Raw genomic sequence first — 23,499 nt, 5'->3', positions numbered from 1 at the left:
GAAATGTAAATACACCAACCATTCTTCACCTCAACGAAAACAAACCCTCACACGTGGAATCCATCTTCAATACTTCAGGAGTTGATTACAGCATGGAAAAGAAATCTTTGCATAGTCATCAACTGAGTAATGCTTCCTCGTGTATAAGGTCAATTCTTTCTAAAGAGCATATTACGTGAATCTATTTATCAAATATTCGACTCTACCTGGAGATATATATTTGATAATCAATTTTATTCCTGGGTACTATGGCAGACTTTGTGGACACCAAATTCAATAAGAGAATAAAAGCAGAAGTCCAGTTAAAACCAGCAGAATGTTAAAGTCCATATTATCATTAAGAGCAGTTAAGGGAGTGAAATAGAATAGAAGAGACCCCAAAGGAAAACTGGTTCACTTTTTCTGTGTAAAACATCATGTAAATGAACTTAGTCAACAAGTGTAGTTTGCTATATTTGAGTTATACAACTCATGAAGACTCTTTAGTAACACAAATGAGAATTCTAAAGATGATGTGGCCATTTGAGAAGAAATTATTTTATTTTTATTTTTTAGGGCTCTGGTTTCACTGTACTTACTATAAAATGCACTAATGATAGAATGGAGAATGGACAAGGCTGTGAAAGCATCCATTACAGGGTAACTTGACAGATAGGACTCTAGCTGGGCTTTAAGGAACTGATTCTATTCTGGCTGCAGGTAAATGCACATAATTAAGTTTCACAGTTATAAAATTATCACTCTGAATTGAGGATTCAGAGCCATTTTGTTGGAGACATAATTCCATCTACAGATGCTAACTTTAAATTTAGAGAAGAAAAACACTCACTACATTAATATGATGGGTTGGGTTTCTTATACGTTTCCTAAATCCACCTACTATTTTTTTTTCTTTTGATGCAATTTATAGCTGTGGTAAGAAAAGTTCCACAGACCTGACTCAGACATGGTCTTTAGCTTCAGAAAGTCCATCAGTCCTGTAGTTGGCGGTCACTGCTAAATCTGTCGCCTGCAGAGCCCTCAGAGCTCTGGGTTTGCCAACTAGCGTGCTCACCATTTAAGCTCTGCCCGCATATAGAACATGAATCATGCAGTTTTAACCATGGCACAATACAACGGCTCTGAAAGATGTGGCTGCAGGGTAACTGCCGACTTCCTCTTCAACTGTGTAATCTTCTTTGTATATCGAACACTCTAAATACATATCGACTTGCTCCTGAGTTACTGTCACTGTTGGAAGAGATGTGATCTTCTCCTTGGCAGCTCGTGGAGGCCCTTTGTTTTTCAGTTGTCTTAAAAGCTAGCTTATGACGGCATCAAGCCCTGCGTGAACTCCCAGGCATAGTCCCCAGGGCTGGAGTGCAGCATCCTCCTCCAGGAAAAAGGGTGTGTGGACCCAGGAACTGCAGAATTTGCAAAGACTCCAGCAAAGAACTGTTGTATTATTCTTTCCATAGCTTGAGATCTACCGGGATGAGTACTTCTTTGCAATCTATATCTCCCAATCATTGGCAACCTGGAAGGACGACTTGGTCCCCAGAGTCAGTGTGAGTTTGGTGACCTCTCTCATTGGCTCTATTATTTTAGTCCAGTAGATTGCTACTTAGAAATTGCCTAAAATCCTATATAATCATACTGAGGTTCGAATTGCACCAGAACTCTGCAAAATGTGTTATTTCCTATATGGCTGCCACCACCACCAAAAAAGCTGGAATCATCTGTCACTTCTTCAATTAAGCCTGATTCATATCTGAGATGATACATATTCTGGGAATTTGAGGCTGATCTTGCCCTTCCAAAAGTGGCAGAAAAACCAGTGTTTGGCGGTAGCAGTCTAAGAGCTCACCTCTGCTGCCTCTGCCACCGCTTCCTCAATATGGACATCTGTCTTTCAGGAGTCGGCATCCATCACGGGAGTCGTCCCAGCATAGAGAGGCAGGAGATCAAAGAGGAAATACAGCAGACAGTGACCACAAGGCCATCTTCCAACACCAAAGAGGCACAGGACAGAAGAAATTATTTTTAAGATCCATATGTCTTCAAACGATAAATGGGATTTTCCAAATATTCTTGGTTTAAATCTGGGAAATACTTTGTGAGACTGGGAAAATGGACAAAGAGAGAAAATATCTACACATCAGAGCAGAAAGCATGATAAACAATTACTTACATTGTATGGAGAAGGTGGAAAAGTAAATGGAAATTCCAGCAAATAAATAAAGGAGGCATATTCTATTTCCACAATTTTCTGGTTCTAAGGCTTTTAGCTCTCCAAACACAGAAAGTTCTTCAGCCCCAGAACAGTTGTCCCTTTTCTAGCTGCCATCCCACGGAATCTTTTCAAAGCCCCCTTTATGTCTTTGTTCCTGAGACTGTAGATGAAGGGGTTCAGCATGGGTGTGACCACAGCATACGTCACCGAAGCCACTGCACCTGAATGCGAGATTTGGGTAGCAGCAGAGCTGAGGTACACTCCTACACCTGTACAATAAAATAAGAAGACAATAGAGAGGTGAGAAACACAGGTAGAAAATGCTGTATACTTCCCCTGAGCTGATGACATTCCACGTATGCAAGAAACAATCTTAGAGTAAGAGTAAAGGATGCCAGCAAAAGGAACACCAGCCAGCAGCACGGCTGACAAATACATCGCTAGGTTATTTAGAAAGGTGTCAGAACAGGCGAGTTGGATCATCTCATTGATTTCACAGAAAAAGTGGGGGATTTTCAAGACTGTACAGAAAGATAGTCGCAACATCATCAAGCTTTGTAACAAGGAATACAGGACACTCATGATCCAGGACACCAGAAGCAGCAGTCCACAGAGTCGGGGGTTCATGATGACTGTGTAGTGCAGGGGGTGACAGATGGCCACAAAGCGGTCATAAGCCATCACAGTCAGAAGGAAGTCGTCCAATGCTCCAAAGAGTATAAAAAAGCACATCTGTGTGATGCAGCCATTATAGGTTATGACTTGGCTCTGTGTTTGTATGTTCACCAGCATCTTTGGGATGGTGGTGGAGGTGAAACAGATGTCCCCAAAGGACAGGTTGGAGAGGAAGAAGTACATAGGTGTGTGGAGGTGGGAGTCTGAGCTGACGGCCAGGATGATGAGCAGGTTTCCAAACACGGTGATCAGGTACATGGAGAGGAAGAGCCCAAATATGAGAGGCTGCCGTTCTGGTTCATCTGAAAATCCCAGGAGAAGAAATTCTAAAATTTGTGTACCATTCCCTTGTTCCATGTGGTGGAGATGATGACTGAAAATGAAAAAAAATAAGATGATTAATTTTTACCCATGAGTATTACTAACATGTGAAATGCTACAATATATATTTTAACCGTAAAATGTATATATGACATGTATATGGTTTTGTAGAGATTTGATCTCCTTTAAGTAAGGTCATGTGACATCTCTAATTGCAAATTACTGCTGTACTCTCAGCAATTTGCCAAATTAATCATTTTTATATTGGTTTAATGAGAAAGTATTTTACACGCTGAGGAATAAATGCAGAGTCCTAGCCATTTTCTAGACAAGGAGCACAGGGTGCTGAAAAACAGAAGTCCCTATAATCCAAACATGGAGAAAGAATATAAGAAAGTGAAAAATGATACACGATGTCAGATGGTGCCTGTGCTTTGAAGTAAAAGAAAGTATGTGTACAAGTTCGTAGATGTGCATGTCATTTTCAATGGAATTGAGAAAGCCTTGAAACAAGGTGCTACTTGAGCAGAGACCTTAAGGGAGATGCAGAAAAGACAGGAAGATTTTGGGGAAGGGTGTAGCCTGCGTGGGAAAGAGCTAGTGCAAAGGTCCTGAGTTTGGCACTTGCCTCAAGTAAACACGCTCAAAAGGAAGCCGTGTGGTGAGGGGAATGAGAAAGAAGGAGATGATAGGGATGCTGTCAGAGAGTGGAGGAATGACATGGCCTGTCTGCTTCAGATGAAACTTCAAGACCCTTCGAGACCCAGGGATCACTCAATTACATATTGTTCCTTAAAATTTATTATCTTTGCAAGGGATCCTGTGAGAAGTGATGACTTCTTTATTTCCATCTTTTGATCGACATTCTGGATCTGTATTTTAAAGAACACATTTCAGAGAATATGAGCTAGGTACCCCTGCCCTGAGAAGTCAAGAAATGCTCAGATACATGAAAAACACACACTCACACCCACCTCCTGGGACATGTTAATACTAGCTTATACTCACCCCCAGACACAATAATGAAGAAAGAAGTAATACAAGGCAAGATAATATCAGATTATCCACCTACAGATTATAGAATAAGTTCCAAAGTCCATTGTTAAGCCCTGAAATCGACATGTAAAACTGGGAATCCATTGTCATATAACTATTTTCTGCCCTTATTTTAAAATTAGTTAAATAAGAAGAGATTAAATAATGAAAGATAGAGGAGAGAGAGACAGAGAGACAGAGAAGAGACAGAGACAGAGACAGATCTAATAATCTCGATGGTCCCTGAGAGAGTGTGATGAGGAGAAACATCTTTAATTGGTAACATGCCAACTGCAGTTGTTTTGCCTTATGCCCAGAATTATCAATAAGATAGCAAATAACTATTTATTCAAAACAGAAAACAGAAATTTCTTTATGTGTCAAGATATCTCACAGATCAAACATATTACTAGAAAATTTGCAAAGAATAAACCTACAATTTAGAAAAGGAAATATACAATGTATAGAAAAAAAGCAGAGATTTTTACAGCTGAAATGAGACATTAGTAAATAACATTAAGTGCAAAGTCTTGGAAATTTGAAAACTCGGTTTTGTTTCTGAGATCTACCACCGCTTAGTTTTTTCAATGACAGACAGCTGAACATTCTAAATGCTAAATCCTAAACCAAATAGTATAGAAAGTGATATCAATTTAGAACGATGTCAGGTTTGAACAATATATGTAACAAACTTAGCAAAGTTAATCATCTGTTGTCTGTTGGCAAATAAATGATGACCACTGTGATGAGACGAGACAGATTATTTTTTTCTGCATCTTATGTCTCCATTACTTCTCCACCTCTAGGACCTCAATTGCACAGCCATATTTTATTGTCACCTCTCCCATCTTCTAAGGGCTGGAAACCCTCTAGACAGAAATCACATTGACCCACGAAGATCTCTTTATATTGAAAACTGTTCAGAAGACTCCATCCCAGTGATTCCTCAAAGAAGAGAGAAGTCAAATTTTATAGCTTCAAACACAAGGCTCATGTCTTGTGACCTTTTCACCCCTTTCACCCACACAGAGCCCTGCCCGTGCTCACACTAATCTCCCAAACGTTGAACTTGACTCCCAGCTTCTCCTGGCACCACAGCTACAAAGCTCAGAGCCTTTACACTCATACTTCCTTCTGCTTGCAGTCACCCCACGAGACATTTTGGAACTTTTCAAACCCTCTCCATCCTCCAAATACCAAGTCCTCTTCAGATTGCCTGCATCTTCTCCTTCATGAGTCTTTTCTTTTTCTGAACATTATCACAGGAAAAATACTTTCTCATCAAGTTACTTGCATATTAGGATATCCATGGTATAATTTTATTTATTTCTCTGTCTTTTCTCCCTGCTACACAGTGAGTGCAGTGAGGCATGTAGCATGTTAAACAAATCACCACCTTCCCACCAGACTTAGCTGAGTTGAAAACAGTAGCTGAATAAATAATCACTCCACAGAGGGATGAGAGAACATTCTCAGAGAAATTGCTGATGATGAGAGAAGGAAGAGAAGGAGGCAACACTGATGTAGCTGTAGGGGCCGTGCCAGTGGAATGTTTTCTACAGTCTATATCAGGATGCAGTAGAGTAACAGTTTATAGTTTGCAAGAATTAACTAGAATAGAATCAAAAAGCCATAAGAGAAAATATGAGAGTGCATGATATATAGAATACATACTTAATCGTATCATGATTCTCTTTGTCGATCCCATATGTGTGTATGTGTGTGTGTGCGTGTGTGTGTGTGCATGGTGTGTGTGTGCATTGCTGTGTTCGTGTGCAGGCATGCTGGATCACAACATAAAAAGAATGTCTTATTTTGGGAGAAAACAAAAACCTCCTGATCCACTGTAATAAATATAAGAATAGTTTTAAAAGACCACTTCTTGTCAATGAGGGAAAAGCAACAAGAATGAAGAACTCACAGAGAGTCAGGTGCAGAGAGAAGAGGCATCCTGCGTGGGTGCTGCAGTTCCCTAAGGCTCAAGGGACATCACACTGACAGGACTTTTACTACCCCACTGGCCTCATCACGGCATCCACCCCAGCCCTGATCTAATTGTTATTCCTGTGCTCATTCCACATTTACATAACCAAACTTGTATTTATATGGCACAGTATTGGATGAGCCTGGACACTCTCTCACTTTTCTTTGTGGAATTCTTTCCTTTGATATTTTGGGGCTTTGAGTTTTGACCTCTTTTGAACAATTCTGATGGGTACACTAGTCCTAGTTCTTTTCCTTATCCAATATGAAAAGGTCTCCCCAGACATATTCTATAAAATCCTCCTTATTCTACAACTATTGATGCCCTTTCTTCATACATTTATTCCCTAAGGAAATGATATCATAGTGCACTCATTTTACTACACTAGGCCTTTTCCTTTGTAATGTGAGATCCAATGAGTAAGGACCTCCCTTATTTTGCCTATGTGCTTTTATATATCTGCATTAATATAGAACAAATGTTGAGAGATGGGGAAATATGACCAAGTTAAAATAGTAGATTTTAATAACTGTATTAAGTCAACTCAATTAATATGTAAGACCAATTCTAAAAGAAAAGATAAAACACCATAATTTAATCACATTGATATGGGTATCTAATTCCAGATAATTAGGAAAGAGCTGCATAGAAAAATATAAAAATATACTTTTGACAAGTTGTGAGGAAGAAGTACTTACTGTTATAATTTCTACCTATATAAACGTAAGTAGATTCAGATATCCTTAGGAAAAGATAGATGTGATCATTAATGAATGAAAAAGAATGCTGCTCAAATGATGAGTGAGGACATAGAAGTTTTTATGTGTAAAAATAGCGAGGGGGGGCACAATATGACAGACTGTTAGAATTGAATAAAAAATTATAATTGTCATACTTTCCAACAAATTCATCTCTCTATATATGATGGAATTCAATGTCAAACAGCAAAGTTGATAGAAAAAATCTCCAATTTAACATATTAAATAAATTAATTAGTCTACCTAGCAAACAAACATCGCCATCTCTAGGCTCTGGGTGAGGCCAGTTAGGCTCTCAGAAGACCTCAGGTAGAAGTTCTCAGGTTCCATCCTCTCTGACCCTTCTCTGAAATACCTGCTGGTCTATTGGACTCATCTGAATGGGGTCTCTGAAAGGGAGGACTCCGCGTGGAAGTCTGAATGCCTCCCTGGATGATCGATGATGGAGACTGAAGCTCTGTCCCCAGACAAGGCAGCAGAACAAAGTAAAGCATTGATCTCACTCGGACTTAGCAATCCAAAATAATAAATACGTGTTGTAAAGCCCAGGCTTGTACGAACAGAGAGGTGATCATTTCAGCTTCATTTATTTGCTCATTAGGCACTGTTTCCAATGTTATTCTCACCACTGAGCCCCGATTTCCCTGTGGGACACTGGTCTGGACGGACTGGAAATTTTTCCTGTTGATTCTCTGTTCCCAAGAGTCCAGGTGAGAAGTCAAGTGAATCCTGTTTTCATACTCCTCCATGATTCTCCTACCTGCAAGAGGTCTCACCTCCCAGATCCTCATCTCAACCCTGCATTAAAGTTCTCTCAAAATTCTAGAGTGAGGATAATGTCTGTGTTAGGTCCCAGGGTCTTCAAGTATTTCCCTCTTTGTCAATAGGGAAACTCTGTGACTTTCATGTAAATGTTGGACACTACACACCTTGGCTTCATGACACTTTACCAAATTAATGAAGAATGTTATGCTTATATCAGAAGTTAAGAGCTGTCCTTAGTCCCACATGATAAAAGATTTGATAATTAAAAAAAACATATTTACATACTTTTATGTCATATTATCTGAGCTTTTACCTTCAGGCTTTGTCAAATTTCAATTTTGTAAAGGTCCATCCTATGGGGTTTTTCTATTATGAACTCTATCTGACATTGCAGAAATGGGACTTCAAAAAGTTTAGTGATCTGCCCGAAGTTATAATCAGAGTAAGGAATAGGCGCTGATTGGAATCTGTCAGGATGCTTTCAGTTTTTAATCTCTGAGCCAGTGGTTCCCAGCCAGAGATGATGTTGCTCCTGGGTTATTAGGCAATGTCTGAAGGGAGGCTCTAAAAACCTACAACATCCATCACAAATAATTATGTCAGATTTTGAAGGTGAGATAAGCTAGTCTGGACTAGCATTTCTCCAACTTCAGTGTGCATATGACTCATGCAGGATTGTAGTTCAAGTGCAGATACTAATTCAGCAGGTCTTGTTGGGCCCAGGGACTCTGCATTTCTCACAAGCTCCAGGAAGATGCTGATGCTGCAGATACTGGTCTGAGGGCACTGCGAGTAGCAAAGCTGAGGTCCTGTGATCGTGTAAGGGGCACCTAGTTGTACGACATCTGTACCCAAAATTGTGTTTAAATTAAATTTTGGTTGAAATGTGTACAGTCATGCACCATCAAACAAAGGGGATAAATTCTGAGAAATGCAGGGTAGGTTAGGTAGCATAGAGCACACTTACACAAACCTAGATGGTTAGCCTACCACACACCTAGGCTATGTGGTATAGTCTACTGCTCTGTAGGGGAAGAAAAATGTTTCTTTCTACCCTTTGGGTTCTTTGCTGACACATCCTTGTAACCAAGGCCAGTTTAATAGAAGAAAACCGGTGAAGTTTAATAACATGTATACATGGGAGAGAGCCAGGAAAACTGGGTAACTCCCCAGAGTGGCCTGAGCTACCATGTTAACTATCATCTTTAGCTGAAAGTAGAAGGTGCTGGGGTTGGGTAGAGTCGGTAATGGGAGGTTATCAGGAAAAAAACCAGTAAATGAGGTAAGGCTGTTATGCAGACATAAGGCATTGTATTTTTCGTTGATGAGTTTCTAGAGAAAAAGACACCCCCATTGACTTGGTACAGCCAGGGAGACACCCTTACAATTGGAGATTTTCCTTACTGTGTAAATGTTCCTTACAAAGTATAACTTGTACTTGGATTTCAGAGCTTCTCCCATGTCCGTTATTTCTTAAAAGTAACCAGCATCAAATAATCTTTATGGCAAACTGACATATTTTGGGGTGACAAATTCTGTTGCCTTATACTTCCTAGATTACAGACCTATATAACATGTTATTATACTATAAACTATAGGAAATCGTATCAGAATGACTATTTGTTTAGTAATGCTTCATATTCTGATGTTACCATGACTATGAAGACTTAGCCAATAAGAATTTTTCAGGAACATTATAATCTGTGCTTATATTTATTTTTTGGTATTATTATTGTTTTAATTAATTAACTAGTTATTTATTCTTTTCTAGTGACGTTGGTTAATGAAATCCAATAAGTTTCAACTGTATAATTTAACAGTAAGGCATATATATGTTTACACTGTGTTCACAACCCATAGTTAGATTTCTTTCTGTCACCACATATTTGACCCACTTTACCCCATGTATCTCCTCCCTCTCTCGTATCTATTGTCCAAGACCATGAGTCTCTGTTTCTTTGTCCTGTTTGTCGTTTTTAGGTTTCTATTCCACAAATAAATGATATCATGTGATTTTCAACTTCTTCTGTCTGGCTTATTTCACTTAGCATGATTATCTCGAGTTCCATCCATGTTGTCGCAAATGGCAGTATATCATTTCTTCTTATGGCTGATAATATTCCATTGCATATGTGTACCACGGCTTCTTTAGCCAATCATCTATTGTAGGACACTTCGGTTGCATCCATGTCCTGTCCAGTGTGAATAATGCTGCTATGAACATTGGTGAGCAAAAATCATTTTGGATATGGATTTCCAAGTCTTTGGAGTAAATACCCAAGAGGGATTGCTGGATCATATGGAGATCAATTCTTAGTTTTTTGAGGCATCTCCATTCTGTTTTCCAAAGTGCTTGTGCCAATTTGTAGTCCCACCAGCAGTATATGAGAGTTCCTTTTTCTCCACATCCTCTCTAGCATTTGTTATTACTTGTCATCTTGATGATACCCATTCTAACAGGTATGAGATGGTATCTCACTGTGGTTTTGATGTGCATTTCCCTAATAACTAACGGTGTTGAGAATCTTTTCAAATATTTGTTGGCCATCTGTATGTCCTCTAGGCAGAAGTGTCTGTTCAGGTTCTCTGTCCATTTTTTGATTGGATCGTTTGTTTTCTTGTTGTTATTGAGTTGTATGAGTTCTTCGTATATTTTGGATATTAGGCCATTATCGGAGGTGTCGATCGCAAATATGTTTTCCCATTCAGATGGTTGTCTCTTTACCTAGTTGATGGTTTCTTTTTCTGAGCAGAAGCTTTTTAGTTTGATGTAGTCCCACTCATTTATTTTTGCCTTTACTTCCATTGCCTTTGAGGTCACATTCATAAAATCCACTTTAAGTCCAAGGTCCTTGAGTTTAGGTCCTATGATTTCTTCTATGCATTTTATTGTTTGAGGTCTTATATTCAGGTCCTTAATCCATTTTGAGTTAATTTTGGTGTGTGGTAATAGAAAACAGTTTAGTTTCATTCTTTTGGAGGTGGCTTTTCAGTTTTCCCAGAACTATATATTGAAGAGGCTTTCCTTTCTCCACTGTATGTCTTTGGCTTTTTTGTAGAAAATTATTTGCCCATATAAATATACGTTTCCTTCTGGACTCTGGATTCTGTTCTGTTGGACCGTATGTCTGTTTTTCTTGCCAATAGCATGCCGTTTTGATTATTGTCGTTTTGTAGTATAATTTGAAGTCAGGCAGAGTGATGCCTCCAGTCTCGTTCTATTTTCCCAGAGTGGCTTCGGCAGTTTGAGGTATTTTCTGCTTCCATACAAATCTGATATATTTTTTTCTATTTCTTTAAAAATGTCGATGAAATTTTGAAGGGGATTGCATTGAATTTCTATAATGCTTTAGGTCATATGGTCGCTTAAACTATGTTGATGTTTCCAATCTATGAACATGGAATATCTTTCCACTGCTTTGTATCTTTTTTGATTTCTTTTAATACGGTCTTATAGTTTTTATTATATAAGTCCTTCACATGTTTTATTAAATTTATTCCTAAGTATTTTATTCTTTTCGTTGCAATTGCAAAAGAAATTATTTTTCTACTTTTTTTTCTGACCTTTCGTTATTAGAGTATAGAAACACTATGGATTTTTGAACATTGATTTTGTATACAGAGATTTTACTGTATTTGCTTATTGTTTCTAGTAGTGTTCTATGGAGTCTTTAGGGTTTTCTATATGGAGAATCATGTCATCCACAAATAGTGACAGTATGACTTCTTCGTTTTCTATTTGGATAACTTTTATATCTTTCTCTTGCCTGATTACACTTGCAGGAACCTCCAATGTTATATTGAGTAACAGTGGCGATAGTGGTCAGCTTTGCCTTGTTCCTGATCTTAGAGGGAAGGTTTTTAGTTTTTCAACATTCGGTATACTTTTGCCTGAACGTTTCCCATATATTTATGTTGACTGAATGTTCGTTATATATGGCTTTCATTGTGTTAAGGTACTTTCCTTCTATACCAATTTTGTTAAGTGTTTTGACCATAAATGGGTGCTGTATCTTGTTGAAGGCTTTTTCTGCCTTTTGATATGATCATAGGATTCTTATTTGTTAATTCGTTCATGTGGTGTATCACATTAGTGGACTTGCATATGAAGAAACATCCCTGTTCCTGTTAAATGAAGCTCACTTGATTGTGGTGTATAATCTTTTTAATATGTTGCTATATTCAGTTCTCTGTATCTTTCTTATTTAGGATTTTTGCTTCTGTGTTCATGGGAGATATTGGTGTGCAGTTTTCTTTATTTTGTGTTATCTTTATCAGGTTTTGGTATCAGAATAATATTGGCCTCATAAAATGTGTTGGGCAGTATTGCCTCCTCTTTGATTTCTTGGAAGAGTTTGAGGAGCATAGGTATTAAATCTTCTTTGAATGTTTGGTAGAATTAACTGGGGAAGCCATCTGGCCCTTTTACTTTTTGGTAGGTTTTTGACGATTGTTTCAATTTCCATACTGCTGATTGATCTTTTTAGATTTTCCAGTTCTTCTTGATTCAGTCTAGGAAGTTTATATTTATCTAAATACCGGTCCATTTCTTCTAGGGTATTAAATTTGGTGTTATATACTTTTTCATAGTATTCTTGTATGATCTTTCGTATTTCTGCAATATGTATCATAATTTCACTTTTCCATCCCTGATTTTGTTCATTTGTGTCCTTTCTCTTTTTTCTTTAGTGAGTCTAGCCAGGAGTTTGTCGATTTCATTAACTTTCTCAAAGAAGCAGCTCTTTTTTGCAATTATTTTTTCTATCATTTTTTTGTTTGTTTTCAATTTCTTTCCTTTCTGCTCTAATTTTGATGATATATTTCCTTCTGCTGACTTTAGGCTTCATTTGTTCTACTTTTTCTAGTTTTTTAAGATAAAGCATTAGATTCTTTATTTGTGCTCTTTCTTATTTTTAGAGATAGGCCTGTAATGATAGAAATTTTCTCTTATGACCACCTTTGCTGTGTCCCCAAAGTTTCGATATGTTGTACTATCATTATCATTTGTTTCTATGTATCTCTTGATCTCTCTTTTTATTTCTTCTCTGACCCAGTCATTCTTCAGTAGCATGTTGTTTAATCTCCATGTGTTTGTGGTTCTTCTTATTTCTTTCTGCAGTTGATCTCTAATTTCAAAGCATTATGATCAGAGAATATGTTTGATATGATTCCAACCTTCTTATATTTGTTGAGGCTATCTCTGTGTCCCAGTATGTGGTTGATTCTTGAGAATGATCCATGTGCACTAAAGAAGAATGTATGCGCAACTTTTTTGGGGATGGAAGGCTCTGTAAATGTCAATTAAGTCCAGTTGGACTAATGTGTCATTTAAGGATGTTATTCCCTTATTGATTTTCTGTTTGGATGATATCTGTCCATATCCGACAGTGGGGTATTTAAGTCCACTACCATGATAGTGATTTGGTCTGTTTCTCCTTTTAGTTCTGTTAGTAATCGCTTTACATATTTCGGGGCTCCCTGATTAAGAACATAGATAACATAGATATTAATAATGTTATGTGTTCTTAGTGCATAATTCCTTTTATCATTATGATGTGTCATCACAGTATCTTTCTTTACCTTTTTTATTTTGAAGAGTATTTTGTCTGATATTAGTACTGCTACTCTCGCTTTTCTCTGAATGCCATTTGCTTGAAATATCATTTTCCATCCTTTCATTTTGAGTCTACATTTGTCTTTGCAGCTGAGATAGCATATGGTTGAGTTTTATTTTTGATCCATTCTGCAACTCCATGCTTTTTATTGGTGAGTTCGTTCCATTTACATTTAGAGTGATTATTAAATATGAGGTCTTCTTATAGCCATTTTATCTTTTGCTTTCTGGTAGCTCGGTGTTTCATTGCTTCTGTTTTCTTTATTTTGGTTGGTTTTTGTGAGTTTTCCCTTTGGTCCTTCTTGTTTTATGTTATATACTTTGGTTCTGAATCTTTGGTGTGTGGTTACTATTATGAATATGTAAAGGATAGTTTATATATATATATATACATATACATATGTGTGTATATGTATATATATATACATACACATACATACGTACACACACATACAGTTGTGCATTTTCTTCTGCTTGCGCCTTGTCTCCATTCCCCTTTGCGTATCTGGATTTGAATCTCCCCCCTTTTCAGTCATTGTTATCTCAGTTTTTCCTATGTATGCTGAATGTTCATTACTATCTCGTTATAATGCACTTCTTATTATTTAAGCTATAATGCCCTGTTCTTAGTAAGGGTGCATTCCTTTGCTCTTATTTGCCTGATAGCCACTTATCTCCTAATTATGTATTTTGTTTTGTTATTTTGTTTTAGGTGAGTTGACCCCTTTCAGTATTTCCTATAGTGCAGGCCTCGTAGTGGAGAATTCTCTCGATTTTTGTATGTCTGGAAAAGTCTTATTTTCTTCTTCATATCTAAAGGAGGGCTTAGCTGGATACATTATTCTAGGCTGCTAGTTCTTTTCACTTAATAGCTTTAATTTTTGGTTCCATTCCTTCCTGGCTTGTAATGTTGTGCTGAGAAGTCTGATGATAATCGAATGGGTTTTCCTTTATAAGTTACCGTTTTTTTCTCCCTGGCTGCCTTGAGAATTCTGACTTTGTCATTGATTTTTGATAATTTTAATACAATGTGTCTTGGTGAAGGCCGGTTTGGCTTGAGATAATTGGGTGTTCTGTTGACTTCTTGAAATCCAAGTTCCAGCTCATTCCTTAGATTTGGGAAATTCTCAACTTTTTGTCTGAAAATGCTTTCTAATCTCTATTCCTTTTCCTTGCCTTCTTATGTTTCCTCTCCTGATGTTATCAGCTAGTTCTTGAATTTCTCCTTCATTATTTTTCATTCTTCGGTTTCTCTCTTCTTCCTTCTGATTTATTTCTAGATTCGTCTTCGATATCACTGATTCTTCCCTCCATTTGGTCAACTCTATTTCCCAAGCTTGCTGTTTCATTTTCAACTCTTGCAGTGTTTTTTTTTTCCTTTATCTCCAGAAGACCTATTCTGTTCTTCTTGAGGATTTCAATGTCCTTGCTCTGCTCTCTAACTGTTGTTTTTTTTTTTAATTTTCCGACATCTTTGATATGTCTCGTACCGGAACTCACTGAGTTTTTTCAGAAATAGCATCTCGAATTCTCTGTCATTTAAGTTGCATATTCTATGTCTGTACGCTTATTTTCTGGAGAATTTTCTCTATCTTTCTGAGATTTCTTGTCGCCTTGGTTGTTCATGGTGTTTGATGGACTATTTCTCCACCTGGGCATTAACGGAAGTAATCTGTTGTTTTTCCAGAAAGAAGATTGATTTTATAAATGTCTCTCTTTAGACTGTTGCAAAGAAGGCACTTTTTTTTTTTTTCAGTAGGTGGCTTCTAAGCCTCTTGGATCCCTGCTTTATATAAAGCCTTTAAAATGCCTTTTAAAAACATTTTCTTGTAGACATTTAATCAGTCTAGTTTAATTCCCTGTCAGGGTCAGGGTACCCTCAGTTTAATTCCCTGTCAGGGTCAGTGATAGTCTCGGCAGCATTTGCTCAGATTCCCCTAGAGCTCCGCCATGATCGGTCTTGGATGATATAGAGGAGGAATTCTCTGGAACGGGGGTTGGTGACTGGGGCTCAGCCTTGATTTTGCAACCATGTCTGGTAATATTCAACTGTTGTTTCTCTGCAGTCCTGATTCTCTGCTTTCTGCCCTGATATTTGGACCTTTCTGCAAGCCGGTCGCCACACACTCACAGCTTTCCCAGGCAGGGCTGTTCAGGGAGGTTGCCTCACCTTCACTGCTCCCCCTACCCCTACAGAGAGCTCTGGAGGCTGCGAGAGGCAGCTTCTTTGTTTCTCCCAGTCCACCGTCTGACACAGGGGTTCTGACCTGTGGTAGCTCTTATGCGCAGATCCCATACCCAGATCCCATACCCAGATGTGCTGGTGTGCAGTTTGGGTGTTTCTTTGTCGAGTTTTAGAAGTTCAGCTAATTATTGTTTCAAGGGAAGAGATCTAGGGATGTCTCTCACTCCACCATGTTTCTGCAAAGTCTCTGGAAAGGTCTTAATTTCTCCTTCATATTTAAAGGAGAGTTAAGCTGGGTACATTATTAGGCTGGTAGTTGCTTTCACTTAATAGTTTAAATATTTGATTCCATTCTTTTCTGGCTTGTAAGGTCTGTGCTGAGAAGTCCGACGATAATGTAATGAGTTTTCCTTCATAGGTTACCGTTTTCTTCTTCCTGGCTGCCCTGAGAATTCTGTCTTTGTCATTGATTTTTGATAATTTTAATACAATGTGTCTTGGTGAAGGCCTTTTTGGCTTGAGATAATTGGATGTTCTTTTGACTTCTTGAATTCCATGCTCCAGCTCATTCCTTACATTTAGGAAATTCTCATCCACTATTAGTCTGAAAATGCTTTCTAGTTTCTGCTCCTTTTCCTCACCTTTGTTAATGCCCATTATTCTTATGTTTCCTCTCCTGATGGGATCAGCTAGTTCTTGAATTTCTCTTTCATTATTTTTCATTCTTTGGTTTGTCTCTTCTTCCTTCTGATTTATTTCTAGATCTCTGTCTTCGATATCACTGGTCCTTTCCTCCATTTGGTCGACTCCATTTCCCAAGCTTCTATTTCATGTTTTCAACTCTTGCATTGTGTTCTTCATCTCCCAGAGATTTATTCAGTTTTATTGGAGGGTTTCCAATGTCCTTGCTCTGTTCATCTAGTTGGTTTTTCAATTCCTGAAATTGCTGATATGATTCATTTGGGATCTCATTGAGTTTTTTCAGAAGTACCATCCTGAATTCTCTGTCATTTAAGTCGCATATTTCTATGTGTGTAAGCTTATTTGCTGGAGATTTTTCTCTTTCTTTCTGAGATGCCTTGTCATCTTGGTAGTTCATGATGTTTAATGGACTATTTCTCCACTTGGGCATTAATGGAAGAGTATTCTACTGTTTTTCCAGAAAGATTTATTATATAAAGTTTTTTCTTTGCCTGCTACAAAGAAGGCTCTTTTCTTTTGATTTCTGGTAGGTGACATCTAAGCCTAATGGATCCCGGCTTTATATAAATTCTTAATTACGCTTTTTTTCTTATAGATGTTTAATCACACTCGCTACTCTCAGTCTCAGTCGCTGTCAGTGTTAGTGACAATTTCGGTAGTTTGCTCAGATTCACCTGGGGCTCCGTGGTGTTTGGTCTCGGAGGGTATGGGTGAAGGGCCCATCTGGGTTGGAGATGGGAGCTGCAGCTCAGTCTTGGTTTTGCAACAATGGCTTGTAATAATCAACTGTTTTTCTTTTCTGTTCTGCTTTTCTGCTTTCTGCCCTGATGTCTGGGCACTGAGTCCACATGGAGCTCACAGCTTTCCCCGGCATGGTTGTTCAGGAAACCCGCCACTCCTTCTCTCCTCTCCTTCCTCCTGCAGGAAGCTCCAGCTGTGTGAGGCAGCTTCTTTGTTTCTCCCAGTCCACTCCCCAATACTTAGGGTTCTGGTATGTGGTAGCTCTTATGCACAGATTCCACGCTCAGACATGCTGGTGTGCATTTTGGCTATTTTTTGTTGTTGTTGCATTTTAGATTTTCGGCTTATTGTAATTTCAAGGGGAGAGATCTGGGGATATCTCTCATTCCATAATGTTTCTGATGTCATCTTCAGTCTAGACTTTTGAGAGAACTTTATTTGAGGATTGGAATAAGGTGCTGGGAAGTAAAACCTTGGGCACGCAGGAGAGTCACGGAGAAGGAGTAACGAAAACAGGATTCACTTGACTTCTGACCTGGTCCTTTGGAAACAGAGAATCAGCAGGAAAAATTTTCATTTAGTCCAGACCAGTGTCTCACAGGGAAATCGGGGCTCAGAGGTGGGAATAACAATGTAAACAATGTCTAACAAGCAGATAAAAGGAGATAAAATTTCATCCTCTGCTGTATATGCAACCCTGGGCTTTACAGGACGTATTTGTTATTTTCGATTCCTAAATCTGGTTGGGTACCAATGCTTCACTCCTTCCTGCTGTCCTATCTGGAGACAGTCCTTCAGTCCCCAGCATCTACCACCCAGAAAAGAATTCAGACTTCCACACGAAGTCCTTCCTCAAAAGGACCTCATCCAGGTGAGTCAGAGAGCCCAGCTGGTACTGCAGCAAAGAATCAGGGAGGAAAGAACCTGAAACCTTCTACCTGAGGGCCCCTGAGAGTCTAACCAGCCTCGCCCAGAGCCCAGGGATGGCTATGTTTGTTTACTGGGTTAACTAATTAATTTCTTTAATGTGTCGAATTGGAGTTTTTTTCACTAACTTTGCTGTTTGACATTGAATTCCTTTATATACGTAGAGATGTATTTGGGGTAAAGTTTAAAGTGCATGTGCTCAATTCTATCAGTCTGTCAAATTATGTTTCTCCCACTACTTTTAAAGGTAAAACGTTCTAGATCATCTCCTATCTTGTGAATGGCATTCCTTTGCATTCAGTTACTGTTCACCTCTATTCTTTTCCTAAGCATATTGAAACCTATTATAAAGGTAGAAAGTTCTGCAGATACTACTTCCTCCATTGCTTTTCAAAAGTGTGATTTTGTATTTTTCACTTCCATCTCTTGGCCCATTTATCTGTAATTATAAACCCATATCAATGTGATTACATTATTGTATTTTATATCTTTTCTTTTAGAAGTTAATCTTAGATTTCTGTGCAATTTCACTTACACAATTACTTGAATCCACTATAATCAACCTGGTTTTCTTTTTCCTGACATTCTTTTTCTTCTATGACTTTTCCATTCCTTACTATTTTTTTCTATATGCATTCCCATATTTATGGAACCACATAAGTGAGCAAAATAAGTGAGGCCTCCCTTCGTTTGGCTCTCCCATTATAATGGAGAAGGCCCAGTACAATGAAATGAGTATGGTATGATGTCATATCCTCAGGGATAAATGTGCGAAGCAAGGGGATCAATAGTTGTGGCATAAACAAGATTTTATAGAGAATGTCTGCAGAGGCAAGGGGCAGAACCAGGACTAGTGTGCCCATCACATATAAGATAAAAGAAGTCGAAACTCAAATCCCAAGAATAATAAACAAAATAATTCCACAAATAAAAAAAGAGAAGGGCCAGCCATATCCACCACTGGGACTTATAGAAAATGGCGGGGGGTGGGGAACGATTATTTCCTTTATATTACAGATATGGAAACTGATGTTGAAAGATTCCAGGTATACCATAAGGATTAATTTAGCAGGTGTAGGTTGTCCAAATCTTGCACATTCCAAAGAAAGGTTTGGCTCTTGTCTGGCTCCTGAGAAACAGCTTCTAAGCCCTTTCAATGTCCTGCCTGATAAGAGTTTCTTTGTTTATCTGGGGACCTTGGGCCACTATGAATAGATAGTCTATGTTTACCATGTGTTTTATGGTGGGACTTTGGGCCACACAGGATCAACTTAATCTCTGGAGGGGCCGGAGATTAAGTTGAACCATGCAGGCAGTCAGTCATATCTATGTGACTGGACCCCAATAAAACTCCTGGACACCAAGGCTCAGGTGAACCTCCATAATTGGCAATACTCCATGCATGTTGTCACACATCATCGCTGGGAGAATGAAGTGCCGTCAATACAACTCCACTAGAAAAGACAGCTGGAAGCTTACTCCTGATCTCTCCTGGACCCTGTCTCATGTACCTCTTCCCTTTGCTGATTGCAATCTGTACACTTTCACTGTGATGAACTGTAGCGTGAATCTAACAGATTTGCTGAGTTCCGTGAGTCCTCATTAAACCTGAGGTTGTTCTTAGGGAGCCTGACTACACCAGGGGAGTGACTGCCCAAGGTCATGGAGCTAACAAGTGGTGGGGCTTGGATCCAAGTCCAGGTCAGTAAGAATAGTTAAGAAAGTGGGGGAAGGAGTGGAGGGAGATTTGGCTGATATGTCTACCAAATATTTACTGAGCAAATGTGATGTGCCAAGTGCTGGTCCAGGCACTGATGAGGGTCACTATGACATCTTAGAGTGGGAAGATGTAAGCCAAAGGTAAAGAGATACACACAAGCCAAAGATAAAGAGATAAACAAGATGATTTCAGGCATGTAACGTGCTGAATATATATAACAATCTTTTTTATGCTCATAATGGTACCTACACATCAAATACTCAGAACTGAAGTATATAACATAAAACAAGAAGAACCAGAGACAAAACCCACAAAAGCCAAACAAAATAAAGAAAACAGAAACACAAGGACAAGGAAGCAATGGAAACACTGAGCTACCAGAAAGCAAAAGATAAAGTGGCTGTAAGAACACCTCATATTTTAATAATCACCCTAAATGTAAATGAACTGAACTCACAAATAGAAAGCTACAGAGTTGCAGAATGGATCATAAAGCAAAACCCAACCATATGCTGCCTACAGGAGACACGTCTAGCTCCAAAGACAAATACAGCTTCAGAGTGAAGGGGTAGAAAATTATATTTCAAGCAAATGACATTCAGAGAAAAGTGAGAGTAGTGGTACTAATATCAGATGAAATAGACTTCAAAATAAAATAGGTAAAGAAAGATACTGAGGGACACTTTATAATGAAAAAGAGAATCATGCACAAGGAAGACGAAACGCTTCCTAATATCTATGCTCCCAATCAGCGGGCCCTAAAGCACTAAGATCTCTGATCAACTATAGAAGGAAATCAGGAAGAAACACAAAAACACAAAAACATGGAGATTAAACAAATGCAACTGAAGAATAACTGGGTCAGAGAAGAAATAGAAAGAGAGATCAAGAGATATATAAAAACAAATGATAATGATAGTACAACATATCAAAACTTTTGGGACAAGCAAAATCGGTTATAAGAAGAAAGTTCATATCGTTACAGGCCTATATCCAAAAACAAGAGTCCATATAAACAACCTAATGGTTCATCTTAAAAAACTAGAAAAGGAAGAACAAATGAAGCCTAAGTCAGCAGAAGGAAAGAAATTATCAAAATTAGAGCAGAAACAAATGAAATCGAAAACAAAAGAAAAACGATAGAAAAAATAAATACAAGAAACTGGTTCTTTGAGAAGTTTAATTAAATTGACAAACCACTGGCTAGACTCACTAAAGAAAAAAGACAAAGGGCACAAATAAACAAAATCAGGAATGAAAGAGGGGAAATTACAACTGACATCTCAGAAATACAAAGGATCATGCAAGAATACTATGAAAAAAATATATGATAACAAATTGAATAACCTAGGAGAAATGGAACAGTACTTAGAAAAATTCAATCTTCTGAGACTGACACAAGAAGATCTGGAAAATCTAAATACACTGATCAGCAGCATAAAAATGGAAGGAATCATCAAAAACCTACCCAAAAAGTAAAAGTCCAAGACCAGATGGCTTCACCAGAGAATTCTACCAAACATTCAAGAGGTTTTAATACCTCTTCTCCTGAAACTCTTCCAAAAAATCAAAGAAGAGGCCATACTTCTCAACTCTTTTTATGAGGCCAATATTACCCTGATACCAAAACCTGGTAAAGATAACACAGAAAAAGAAAACTGCAGACCAATATCTCTCATGAATACAGATGCAAAAATCCTAAATGAGATACTAGGGAGTCGAAGACAGCAACATATCAAAAGATTATATAGCACGATCAAGTGGGCTTCATCTCAGGGGCACAGGGATGATTTAATATACGCAAATCGATGAATGTGATACAGCATGGAAACAAATTAAAAAATAAGAATCATATGATCATATCAATAGATGCAAGAAAAGCCTTCAAAATATACAGCATCCATTTATGATCAGAACACTTAACAAAATCGGTATAGAAGGAAAGAACCTTAACATAATAAAGACCATATATGAGAAACCTTCTGGCAAAAGTATACCGAATGTTGAAAAACTAAAAACCTTCCCTCTAAGATCAGGAACAAGGCAAAGCTGACCACTATCGCCACTGTTACTCAATATAACATTGGAGGTCCGAGCAAGTGTAATCAGGCAAGAGAAAGATATAAAAGTTATCCAAATAGAAAACGAAAAAGTCATACTGTCACTATTTGTGGATGACATGATTCTCTATATAGAAAACCCTAAAGACTCCATAGAACACCATTAGAAACAATAAGCAAATACCGTAAAATCTCTGTGTACAAAAGCAATATTCAAAAATCCATAGTGTTTCTATACTCTAAAAATGAAGTGTCAGAAAAAGAAGTAGAAAAATAATTTCTTTTGCAATTGCAACGAAAAGAATAAAATATTTAGTTATAAATGTAATAAAATATGTGAAGGACTTATATAATAAAAACTATAAGACCCTATTAAAAAAAATCAAAAAAGATACAAAGCAATGGAAAGATATTCCATGTTCATAGATTGGAAACATCAACATAGTTTAAGCGACCATATGACCTAAAGCATTATAGAAATTCAATGCAATCCCCTTCAAAATTTCACCGACATTTTTAAAGAAATAGAAAAAAATATATCAGATTTGTATGGAAGCAGAAAATACCTCAAACTGCCGAAGCCACTCTGGGAAAATAGAACGAGATTGGAGGCATCACTCTGCCCGACTTCAAATTATACTACAAAGTGACAATAATCAAAATGGCATGCTATTGGCAAGAAAAACAGACATACGGTCCAACAGAACAGAATCCAGAGTCCAGAAGGAAACCCATATTTATATTTGCAAATAATTTTCAACAAAAAAGCCAAGAATGTACAGGAGAAAGGAAAGCCTCTTCAATATATAGTTCTGGGAAAACTGAAAGCCACCTCCAAAAGAATGAAACTAAACTGTTTTCTATTACCACACACCAAAATTAACTCAAAATGGATTAAGGACCTGAGGATAAGACCTCAAACAATAAAATGCATAGAAGAAAACTTAGGATCTAAACTCAAGGACCTTGGACGTAAAGTGGATTTTATGAATGTGACCTCAAAGGCAATGGAAGTAAAAGCAAAAATAAATGAATGGGACTACATCAAACTAAAAAGCTTCTGCTCAGAAAAAGAAACCATCAACTAGGTAAAGAGACAACCATCTGAATGGGAAAACATATTTGCGATCGACACCTCCGATAATGGCCTAATATCCAAAATATACGAAGAACTCATACAACTCAATAACAACAAGAAAACAAACGATCCAATCAAAAAATGGACAGAGAACTTGAACAGACACTTCTGCCTAGAGGACATACAGATGGCCAACAAATATTTGAAAAGATTCTCAACACCGTTAGTTATTAGGGAAATGCACATCAAAACCACAGTGAGATACCATCTCATACCTGTTAGCATGGGTATCATCTAGACAAGTAATAACAAATGCTAGAGAGGATGTGGAGAAAAAGGATCTCTCATATACTGCTGGTGGGACTCCAAATTGGTACAAGCACTTTGGAAAACAGAATGGAGATGCCTCAAAAAACTAAGAATCGATCTGCCATATGATCCAGCAATCCCTCTTGGGTATTTACTCCAAAGACTTGGAAATCCATATCCAAAATGATTTTTGCTCACCAATGTTCATAGCAGCATTATTCACACTGGACAGGACATGGATGCAACCGAAGTGTCCTACAATAGATGATTGGCTAAAGAAGTCGTGGTACACATATGCAATGGAATATTATCAGCCATAAGAAGAGATGATATACCCCCATTTGCGACAACATGGATGGAACTCGAGATAATCATGCTAAGTGAAATAAGCCAGACAGAAGAAGTTGAAAATC

General features: G+C 37.9%; 1 protein-coding gene and 1 pseudogene across 1 annotated transcript; both read right to left on the bottom strand.

The window, feature by feature from the left end:
* Window positions 1–959: 959 nt before the first annotated feature.
* On the bottom strand, window positions 960–1,982 carry LOC120613129 (E3 ubiquitin-protein ligase RNF115-like; annotated as a pseudogene).
* A 281-nt stretch (window positions 1,983–2,263) lies between these two features.
* LOC120613128 (olfactory receptor 7A17-like) lies at window positions 2,264–3,244 on the bottom strand. Its single transcript, XM_039875741.1, has one exon. The coding sequence runs from the start codon at window positions 3,242–3,244 to the stop codon at window positions 2,264–2,266; it is 981 nt and encodes a 326-aa protein (XP_039731675.1).
* Between the last annotated feature and the right edge of the window lie 20,255 nt (window positions 3,245–23,499).

This window comes from Pteropus medius, unplaced genomic scaffold (genome assembly GCF_902729225.1).
Source record: "Pteropus medius unplaced genomic scaffold, Ma_sr-lr_union100, whole genome shotgun sequence".
Taxonomy (NCBI): domain Eukaryota; kingdom Metazoa; phylum Chordata; class Mammalia; order Chiroptera; family Pteropodidae; genus Pteropus; species Pteropus medius.
Note: the sequence above shows the minus strand (reverse complement) of the source record. Positions and strands in the feature narration are given on the sequence as shown.